Source organism: Zea mays, chromosome 5 (genome assembly GCF_902167145.1).
Source record: "Zea mays cultivar B73 chromosome 5, Zm-B73-REFERENCE-NAM-5.0, whole genome shotgun sequence".
NCBI lineage: Eukaryota > Viridiplantae > Streptophyta > Magnoliopsida > Poales > Poaceae > Zea > Zea mays.
In genome coordinates, this window is record NC_050100.1 from 19625238 (window position 1) to 19636131 (window position 10894).

Here is a 10894-nt window from a genome sequence, read left to right on the forward strand (position 1 = left end):
AGCAAGTGTGGCTAGGGGGGGGTCCAAGGTAATGGTGTTAGTTGTAATGAGGTGTCAGTGGCAGTAGGTTGCTAGGACACGATACCGAGAGCAAGTCGGGGGTCCATGTGTCAATGTTAGACAGACGGCGGGGTTAGTTGAAGAGTGAAAAGGCTAGCCCATTAAGGATAGTTCGAATAGACCTGGTGAAGCCCCAAAGCAATAACAGTTCAATTATATGTCCTTCCTCTAATGAACTACATTTCTCATGTCAGGTTGCTGTAGAGGTGGCCAACCCTGATTGCCAACAATTCCCAAGCTCACTGGTGGAGGGTGAGGGGATTCACTATGATTCCAAGCTAGGTATAACGAGCCCTCCAAGCATTCATGCCTGATATGTGTCTCACGTGTCCTATCCACCCGTGGTATGTGTGGCATGCAATAAATAGTGCATTGCTATCTTTTTAGCTTTATGGTGCTGTTGTATGTATACCGTTTCAATCCACAAATCATCATCTAAATTTATAGATTCTCAACATTAATTCGTTACCTTTGTCGCTCGCAAATACTATATCTTGTGCAACAAGTAGCCTCGTATCTCTCAAGTTTTCATGGAGCGTAGATGTTGGTTTTTATCCACATGTCATCTTATCGACACATTACTTGGTCGATGGCCGTTACTCCTAGGACCCCTAACTCACCGACCTTAGATACTCGTGCCATTCATAGCTTTGCCACCGTCAATCTAAACGGGATGCAACTAGTAACGCGTTGCCAACTTTTCCGGTTTATCTTTGGTGTTTGGGGTACCGATTCTATCCAATAATCATCACCACAACTGATTAAGTATAAACGATTCTTACCTTTTTTCTCGCAAATTCCAACTTACGTACTGAAACAAAACTTAATCAGTGCTAATAAATTATTTCAGCGGAACCCCCTCAGGAAAAAACTTGTCGATTTGAGACTACAACAGAACATCAATGCAAAAAAATCCTAGGGGTCGGCTAATTTTAAAAGCATAAACCGAATAGCGACTCAGCAAAAAAAACAAAGAACGTTCGAGGCCCGCCGCACAACGATGGAGGAGCTAACAAGACGTTTTGGCGGTGGCTCGGTGACGAGATGTCGACGTAAAAAGTGAAAGTGTTGTTAGATAACATTAAGGTTGTTCGGTACGAGCACTTGGGTCGACGACAAGCACTAGAAGGCCGGCCCACTGTTTTGCATCAGTAATGGGAAGAGTGAAAGCAAGTGTGGCTAGTGGGGGTTCCAAGGTAATGGTGTTAGTTGTAATGAGGTGTCAGTGGCAGTAGGTTGCTAGGACACGATACCGAGAGCGAGTTGGCAACGGACCGAGGGTCCACGTGTCAATGTTAGACAGACGTCAGGGTTAGTTGAAGGGTGAAAAGGCAAGCCCATTAAGGATAGTTCGAATAGACCTGGTGAAGCCCCAAAGCAATAACAGTTCAAATATATGTCCTTCCTCTAATGGTCTACATTTCTCATCTCATATTGGTTGCCATAGAGGTGGCCAACCCTGAGTGCCAGCAATTCACAAGCTCACTGGTGGAGGGTGAGGGGATTCACTACGATTCCAAATTAGGTATAAGTAACGAGCCCTCCAGGCATTCATGCCCTGATATGTGTCTCACGTGTCATATCCATCCCGCGGTATGTGTGGCATGCAACAAATAGTGCATTGCTACCTTTTTAGTTTCGTGGTGGTGTTGTATGGATACCGTTTCAATCCACAAATCATAATCTAAATTTATTGATTCTCAACATTAATTCGTTACCTTTGTCGCTCGCAAATACTATATCATGTGCAACAAGTAGACTCGTATCTCTCAAGTTTTCATGGAGTGTAGATGTTGGTTTTTATCCACATGTCATCTTATCGGCACATTACTTGGTCGATGGCCGTTACTCCTGGGACCCCTAACTCACCGACCTCAGATACTCCGTACTCGTGCCGTTCAGAGCGTTGCTACCGTCGATCGAAACGGCGTGCAACTAGTAACGCGTTGCCAACTTTTCTGGTTTATCGATCTATGTTGTTTGGGGTACCGATTCTATCCAATAATCATCACCACAGCTGATCAAGTATAAACGGTTCTTACCATTTTCATGCACGGATAATATGTACTACACACTCGTTAGCATCATGGCTAGCTTCTAGGTTTGTTGTGGAGTGTGCATGTTGATCCTGTCCACCAATTCATCCCGTCAATGTATTGTTTGCCAATCATTATTGTGCCACATTTGAATACTAACCTTGAATAAGTGTGCCATTCAAAGAGTTATCACCCTAATACACATGCTATGCGACTAGTAGTGTATCGCTCACTTATTGGGCCCCCCAAAACCTTACTAAATATGTAGTAAAAGACTAAAAGCAAATGTAAATAAGTAGTAACCATACAATAGGAGAAGATGAGAAAAGTGCGCAGACAGGCCCTCAAAACCGGCGGCTACAGCAGCGACACTGACACTGACACCAGGGAGCGGTGAGCACACCTGGAGATGGTGACGGGAATCCGCAGCTGTATACTGCCTCCCTCCACTCGGCTATCACGCTTCCCAGCCTGCAAACCCCGTGCCCACAGCTCACCTTTTTCTCCTCTGCAGCCCACGCCTCCCGATAAATTCGCAACCCAGTCCCCCCCGTCGCTCTCATTCCTCTCGGCCACAACACTGCGCGCTCCGCAGACGCCCACCAAGCTTCCGCTATTCGCCAAAAGGTCCCCTTCTGCCCTCCGCCCTATCTATCCATGGAAAGGCGGCACGGCTTCTTCGCGGCGCTGCGGGAGGAGGTGGCGCGCGGGCTGTCGCCGGCGCGGGCGCGCCGCAAGCCGGACGCCACGGACCTGGCCGCCGCGCTCAGCTTCACCGGAGTGGCAGGCGCCGGCGAGATGCTGGCGCCGCTCATGGAGGGGCCCGATCCGGAGCCCAGCGACGACGGGGACGGCAGCGGCCGCCGAGGTGCCGCGCGCGGGAGGAAGGAAGGCTGGGGCCACTGGGTGCGCGTGCAGTTCGCGCGGGCCCCGTCCTCGGCGGTCGCGCTGCGCAGCGACATCAGGATGCTCCTCGGCGTTATGGCTGCGCCGCTCGCGCCGGTCCGCGTCTGCGCCGCCGAGCCACTCCCGCACCTCAGCGTCAAGGACACTCCCATCGTAAGCGCTTCTCTCGTCTCGTCACGCTGCTGCTGCTGTGTTTTTCTTCCTTTCCCCCCCTGCCCACTTGTTTGCTCCACGTTCCTTTGCAATCAACTGTTCGACGAAATGCCGGTGCCAAGGTTTTCATGGGTGTATGTATCCGAGTTTCCTTGAATTCGTGGGCCCTGTAGACTGTAAAAAGTTCGTTACTAGTGTTACAGTGCGGTAAAAGAGTTCGTTACTAGTGACTACAATGTCTGCATGTCTGGTCACCAGGATCTTTGACTGCTCTTTAGGACTGGTATATATGACTGATTGTTTTTTTCACCGCTGTTGCCTGGTAGTATGTGTTAATTCACTGTTTGCTGTTATATGCCAGATTTTTAATAAATTTATGATTTTTTTTTTGGGTGTGATGTGCTTGTCCACAGGAAACCTCGTCCGCGCAGTACATCCTGCAGCAGTACCTCGCGGCTTCCGGAGGGCACAAGCTCCTGGCCTCCCTGCGCAGCACCTACGCCATGGGCAAGGTACGCATGGTGGCCACCGAGTTCGAGACCGCCGGCCGTCTCACTAAGAACCGCAGCGCTGGACGCGGCGGCGAGCCTGGCCGCTTCGTGCTGTGGCAGATGGCCCCTGAGATGTGGTACATCGAGCTGGCTGTCCGCGGGAGCAAGGTGCACGCGGGATGCAACGGCAAGCTCGTGTGGCGGCACACACCATGGCTCGGTGCCCATTCTGCCAAGGGCCCTGTTCGTCCGCTTCGCCGTGCCCTTCAGGTATGGCTGTTGCTGTCCATGTCCCTGTTTTGTTGGTTTTCAGTGCTAATTCAGCCACAGTCCCATAGAACATGGTTGTTCAGATTTACTCAGCTATATATATCCTGAGTGATGTTCTTTTGCAGGGCCTGGATCCGCTGACGGCGGCAAGCATGTTTGCTCGTGCGCGGTGCATCGGCGAGAGGAAGGTGAACGGGGAGGATTGCTTCATCCTGAAGCTGAGCACGGATCCTGAGATCCTCAAGGCACGCAGCGAGGGCCATGCAGAGATTATCAGGCACGTCACGTTCGGGTACTTCAGCCAGAGGACTGGTCTTCTTGTCCACATTGAGGATTCACATCTGACCCGAATTCAGTCGGCCGCGGGAGGGGACGCGGTCTACTGGGAGACCACCATCAGCTCGTCCATGGAGGACTACCGCCCAGTGGACGGTATAGTGGTGGCGCATTCTGGGCGCTCGGCCGTGACCCTGTTCCGGTTTGGTGAGGTTGCCATGAGCCACACCAAGACCCGGATGGAGGAGGTGTGGAGCATTGAAGAGGTAGCATTCAACGTTCCTGGGCTGTCCATGGACTGTTTCATCCCGCCCACCGACATCAAGTCTGGATCTGTTGGCGAGGCCATGGAGCTTGCTCATGGCGAGAGAAGCCGGGCCGGTCCTCCTCCCCCTCCCCCAGGCTGCCGCGCTAAAGTTGCCGCGCTGGGGAAGGCAGAAGAAGGTAAAGTGGCATGGGGCGGTGGAACCGTACTCGAGAATCAAAACTGATCCGCAGACTGTCCATAAACTTGGTTCTCACAGCCGCGCGGCTGCTGACCCTGTTTGGAGTCTAGTGTAGGAGAGAAACAAACGAGTGAAGGCTGAGAGAGGATTTGGAAGTTTGGTAAATCCAAATGCCTCCTCTGTATAGGAAGAAGCATGGGGGCATTCACATGGTCTTGCATATGATTGAAGCGGATCTGTGTGAAACATCCTCTCTCTCTCTCTCTCTCTGATCCCATCCAGAGAGACATGGTATGGTAGTAGGTAGGTAGCCTTGTTTCCTGCTTCAGGCTTTTCTTTCTTCTTTGTCTGTTCCTAGTGAAAGGAAACTTAGGGCATGTTTCTGCACTCCAGCCGCATGAGAAAGTCGTTGTGGTTGGTTCTCTTTTAGCTTATACTCCTAATTTGGTCGCTGCCACCAGCGAGGAAGAAGGGTTTCCTCACCAGCAAGGCAGGTGTTTTGGCCGTCATGGCTGGGCATCCGATTGGCGGCGTTCAGTGTGTTTGGCTTGCTGACGGATTGAGCCGAAGCTAACCTCTCAGTGAAGAGAGAGAGAGAGAGAGAGAGAGAGAGAGAGAGAGAGAGAGAGAGAGAGAGAGAGAGTAGAACATCTGAATGGTTTTTACTTGTGTTTTAGTACTGGGTAGAACCTGTTAGATGTTTGTTAGTAATTAGCAGTGTTTTTATTTAGCAAGTTGTTTTTTTTGTTCCTGAACCTCCTTTGCATCTCTCTATATTTTAATCATGAGATGAAGGATGTACTGTTATTAAACAGATGGTGGATGTAATCTAATCCAAGACATCTTTTTTGAGCGTCATGGATTGAACTGTGCTTGTGCTCGTGCTTGGTAAGGTAGAACCGAAGAAATGCAATGATTCGGGCTTTTTCCAGAGCGTCGATGTTCTGCAGACAGAGACAGCAGCATGGCGCCAGCACCATCAATGTGTTTCTCTCCGGCCAGCTCGCGTTTTGCTGTTGTATGCTCTCCAGGCCTGCTCGTGTACTACTGTGATATGATTAGAGATGGCAGTTCGGTCGATTTTAGCTAGACACCCGATTTAGCCAGCTCTGAACGACGGTTAAACCGAATGTGGCAGAACACTCTTACATGTCGAACGCAAGGTGAGCGGCAGGCCAGAATTCAGAACGGACCATACGCACGTACGGCTGGTTCCACGGACGGGAACTCGGATCAATGAGCTGGATGTCCTAGATAAGTACCGCGGCTGAGGTGGTTTGAGACAGAGCAAAATTAAAGGCTAACAGGAAGCAAAAAAGCTGCAAAGGGGTTGGTGGTATGCATTAAGACGATATCTACTTTATTAGCATCGCCCCTCAAGCAAGCCCTAGTAATAGTCGCCACTGGCCATGCGCCCATGTCCATCATTGCTCAGCACGGTTCTCTCAACCCGGACCTACTACAGTTCCAGAACTGTTAGGGCTAGTATGGCGACTCCAATTTCTCCGAGGATTCTTCTTTTCTTAGGGGTTAGGGCTAGTTTAAAAACACTGTTTTCTCAATTGATTTCAATTTTATCAAGAGAAAATAAACTAATTTTTCTTAGGAAAATAGAAATATATTGAAAAAAATGAGGTTACTAAACTAGTCCTTAAAGAAAAATAATTTTTTTTTTGGAAAAATGAAAATCCCTTGAAAAAATGGATTCACAAACTAGCTCTTAGTAGGGAGAGAAAAGCAATTAAAAGCTGTTATAAGACTATCTAATACAGTTTATCCATTCAAATACCTATATTTAAACTCTAACATGGGTGCAAAAGCAGAAGCAGCAGTGTCCGTGATGTCCTACAGTACTCGTGTGTCGCCGAAATGGACGCAGCTCTAGCCCATGATGGTTAATCCTGCAGGTCACGTCGTACGTGTCAGACCATGTCGGAGCCAGGCCAATTAATAATCAGCGTACTTTTCCATTTCCAGAAGCTGGCTTGGCTTGGCTTTGCTGGCCGGTGGTTGCGTAAGTGCGAGCGAAACTGATGAAAATCAGAAAATGCTCTGGAGAGACGAAGCACATTGACGGACGCTGCAGGCTGGAACGTGTGGAACTGAAACCCCTATGCTGGCAGGCGGCAGCACGCACGCACGTACAAGTACATATACAAATACAACACAAAAAGGTTGGAGTCCAAGCGAAGCAGCTCTCGAGAAGGAAGGGAGGATTGGAGGAAGCAGCAGAAGCCAGCCTTGGCCATGTGTGAGTGTGTCTGTACTCTGTACTATGCAGCTGCAACTGCAAGAGGCAAGAGGGAAACAGTAGACTTGTTTTTACAGGATTCAGATGGACCGTTGGTTTCCAGTCAGGGCCGTACGTACTGACAGTGCTGTCGTCTGCCGCTCCAGACAGGCAGGCACTTCGTCGCACGCACAGCCGAGGAGGCGTGACGCCCACAGTTGCAGTTGCAGCCGCAGATGCGGCAGGCAGCACAACGTAGAGGTGAGTAATGAAAGAGACGGCCGGACTGAGTTGCGACATGTATGTAATCAAGAACTTGAAGGAGCGTCAGACTATTACAACAAGGGATTCATTTAGACCTACTGTTTTGTGTAATAATGAAGACCACGAGTTGACTGCCCCCATTCTCTCTCTCTCTCTCTTTCAGGGGTCACTCGCCTTACATCCTTTTAATAACTATAGTGCAAACTGATAAGGGTTGTAATGGGGTCACAGTGAGAGAAAAAAACATGTCTAGACAGTTGTGAAGTAAGTGGTAAAGAAGCCGTCATCACATTTTTATAAAAAAAAAACTGCAATAATAGCTCTCGCTCTTACTATTAAAGCACATCAGACATGAACATGGCGGTGTTGGTAAAAAATAGTATGTCACAACTCACAATGTGTAAAGATTATACAGACATTATTTAGCTCGAAGAGAGCCGACAAAGATGACCTGGCCGAACTTCTAAAGTTCATAGCCTGATACCTCATGTTCCTTCACTCATCTTATCGTCACCAGATTATTGCAGCAAACTGTTATAAAAATGTATGTACAAAAAGGCCTATATTAAGTGGATTTATATCTGCGAAACTCGCTATCAACTTTTCTATTGTAAGGCTGTTTCCAGCGGCTTACTCATTATATCTCTAATTTCATCTTTTATTTTAAACTTTACTACATGAACAGTGCAGTGTTTTGTATGACTATATACACGATCTGCTAGATACAGCTAATCACAAGCCACATACATAAACGTCAAAGAGAAAATCCAGTGAGACCTGGAAATTCCAAACTCCAATATTAATACCATATTAGCAGCTATTGTACTTTTCTATAACCAAGACATGTCAACACTGGACATAAGAAAATGAAATTGAGACTATCCTCCATAAAAAATGCAAATGCACTCTTAAGCTATATATGTGAAGTGAATCTGAATATGAGTTAGTTATATGTCTGAAAAATAATAATAAATCAAGATCCATTCAAAACCGTACTATTTGGGGAGTAAATATAACAAGATTTATAAGGGTTTAGACTTCTGACGAGGCACCCAGGTTTAAACATAACTCTGCAAAAATGAGAAATATGAATGTATAGAGAACAAATGATGCATCCTCATTCCTTGAAGAATAGGAGAAACAGCAAGCTGCCAGTCCGCATCAACCTCCCTCCTTTAAGCACATCCGTTGTGTGAACATGAAGCTGCAAACACTGATACAGTATCTTTTGTTGCCTCCACTGTCAGACCCAATGCCAACAGTAGCTTTGTTTCTATGTTCCAGGATGCTATGTAAGGCCATGAAGAAATCATTAGTAGCAGAATGCATATGGGAAATCAGGAAGTGAGACACCCTAATATTGAACTGGGCTACCAAAGCAGTTCTCAGGATCATTTTGTGGAACAATGTAGCACAGTAGTTTTTTTTCAGTGAGATAAGGGCTCAGTTAAATGGTGCTGAAAAGGCACCTGGGTGCTCAATTTTAAGAAAAGTTACAGCAGACTGAAAACAAATCCATCTTCATTACCTATGTGCAGTCTGTCAAACTTTTTTGTTCACGAACAAAAAATAAAGAACGGTTCCTCTAGAAAAGACATATTCATGGACTTATGGTTAGACAGTTCGAGAAAATTTCCATGATATATAAAATGCACACAAAATGTTCCTATTATTTTATTTGAAAATCACAGATGTTACTCCCCTAAAAAACTCACATGTAACAATATAAACAGATGGGCATGTACCTAAGTTGGGGCATACAGAACAAGATTAGTAGTGGAAAATATGACAGGAATTCCAAATATCTTCATATAATAAATCAGTGCACGGACCAGTAAAATTAACACTTGCAGAAAATTACGAGCTAATCATTGGTAAAGGTGCCGATCATGAACTACAATGGTACAGCAATAAGCAATGTTGCGTGCATATTAAAACATCACAAGATTTGTGGAGCACTGCACGACAAATTCCTCAAGCAGTGTTCTTGTGAGCACGTAAAACAGAACGCCGAGGGCAATGGACACTGGTAGGGCCGGCAATGCCTTGCGGAAGAATGCCAGCAGGAGCAGAGTGATGCCAAGCCCTGCAATGATGGCAAGGTAGCAGGCATACACTGTCATGTAGTCATACATCGCTGCCCTGCCGACCAAAACGCTGTAGAATATGAAGTCCCCCAACCCAAGCTTGATCGCCCCAGATGAGCTTAATCCAATGCCATCTTCATCTTCCACCTCTTCTTCAGATCTCTGAGGGCGTGGCTGGATCAAAGGTACCATCATTTCAGCAACAGCAACTCTATGCTCCTGCAATGCTGAAACTTCCCCAACTTGTGCGACAGTAGAAGAATCAGAGGAGCTCAAAGCAGCCGCCAATGTCACCCTGGGCCTTGAATTACTAATATCACCAGCAAGAGTGGCAGGTTCATGAACTTGGGATGCCGAACTGTTTCCAGAGTCAGGCTGAAGTACCTCCCCAATCACCTCAACCGTGGAACTGGCATCCAAATCCGCGCCAGGTTGCCTCCCTTCCCTCCACAAGCGCCAATTCCGGCCATGGCGGGGATCCACCGGTCTGGCCTCGTAGACCAAGGCCGGGATCTCCTCGTTCCTCTGTATGGCCAGCTCGAGCAGCACCCTCAAGGGGCCACCAGGGAGCAGCACTGCCGCGAGGTCGTAGATGGCCATGGCGACGAGCAGCGCCCAGGTGGTCCACTCGGGCAGCAGCGTGAACCAGAAGGCGGTGAGTACGGCGACGGCGACGAGCGCGGCCTGGTGGAGCGCGATGGGGACGGAGGCCGGGACCAGCGCGGCGAGCGCGAGCGCCCCCGCGGCGTTGGGCAGGAGGAGCGCGAAGGAGACGGCGTCGAGCGGGAGGCGGAGGCGGGAGAGGAGGAGGAGCGCGACCTGGCCGCCGAGGACGAGGAGGACGGAGAGCGCGGAGAAGCCGAGGTAGGCGCGGAGGCAGGGCGTGCAGCGGAGGTAGAAGAGGAGCGCGAGCAGGAAGGTGGCGGCCGTGACGGCGACGACGAAGGTGAGGGCGGTGATGAGCGCCGTGGGTATGTCGTCCCCTCCGGAGACGCCGCCGGTGGCGGCCGCGATGGAGGCGGAGAAGGGCGACGGGGAGGAGGGCGAGGAGAGGAGGGAGACCAGGAGCACGACGAGGAGCATGCAGGCGGAGACGGGGTAGACGATGCGGGTGATGTCCTCGCCGAGCGAGTCCAGCACGGTGGTGCGGGCGGGGCCATCAACGGGGACGGCGGCAGCGTCGGCGTCGGCCATTTGGTGGATGTGGAATGGGGATCGCTTCCGATCCGTTGTTGGGACTTGGGCCGACTTGTTTTACGCCCGCACCCGATCAGTTAACAACAGATCAGTGCTGTGTACCTCACTCTTGTTTCTCCATAATTCTCAAGATTTGCCAAGTCTAAATGCCTAATCTCAAGTTCATGGAGCTACTTGATTCTCCATCAATGCCCGAAAAAAGTGTCTTTTATGTTTGCAACTAGGGCTAGATATACTCGCTAGGCTCGACTCGTCCGAGCTTACTTGTTAAGCTAACGAGCTAGCTCGGATCGTTTAGGTCGCGAGCTCAAGAAAAAAACAATATATATAATAATCAATTTATAGTTAATTTTAAGCTAATTTAACAATAGAAAATAATAATTATATTTATATTTTCACGGACCATATCAATGTAACACCAAATTAACATAATTTATCACTCATGAATTCACAATTCATCAATCATTAGTTTAATTCA

The 10894-nt window shown here is 48.6% G+C and overlaps 2 protein-coding genes across 2 annotated transcripts; one reads left to right on the plus strand and one right to left on the minus strand.

Annotated features, from left to right (window-relative positions):
• The first annotated feature begins 2584 nt into the window (after positions 1 to 2584).
• Positions 2585 to 5496, plus strand: LOC103626058 (uncharacterized). Its single transcript, XM_008646439.4, has 3 exons — positions 2585 to 3155; positions 3569 to 3916; positions 4042 to 5496. The coding sequence occupies exons 1-3, from the start codon at positions 2754 to 2756 to the stop codon at positions 4681 to 4683; spliced, it is 1392 nt and encodes a 463-aa protein (XP_008644661.1). The 5' UTR covers positions 2585 to 2753; the 3' UTR covers positions 4684 to 5496.
• Positions 5497 to 8924: 3428 nt separating this feature from the next.
• LOC100285753 (uncharacterized) lies at positions 8925 to 10441 on the minus strand. The gene has a single exon (NM_001158643.2). It carries the CDS (start codon positions 10411 to 10413, stop codon positions 9064 to 9066), a length of 1350 nt encoding a protein of 449 aa, NP_001152115.2. The 5' UTR covers positions 10414 to 10441; the 3' UTR covers positions 8925 to 9063.
• Between the last annotated feature and the right edge of the window lie 453 nt (positions 10442 to 10894).

What these genes read in the sequence shown, in the direction of transcription:
- LOC103626058 (XM_008646439.4), top strand. Translation starts at nt 2,754, where the DNA reads ATGGAAAGGCGGCACGGCTTCTTCGCGGCGCTGCGGGAGGAGGTGGCG. An exon ending in GCGTCAAGGACACTCCCATC is followed by an intron (nt 3,156 to 3,568) that starts GTAAGCGCTTCT and finishes GCTTGTCCACAG; the next exon opens with GAAACCTCGTCCGCGCAGTA. An exon ending in CGCTTCGCCGTGCCCTTCAG is followed by an intron (nt 3,917 to 4,041) that starts GTATGGCTGTTG and finishes GTTCTTTTGCAG; the next exon opens with GGCCTGGATCCGCTGACGGC.
- LOC100285753 (NM_001158643.2), bottom strand. Translation starts at nt 10,413, where the DNA reads ATGGCCGACGCCGACGCTGCCGCCGTCCCCGTTGATGGCCCCGCCCGC.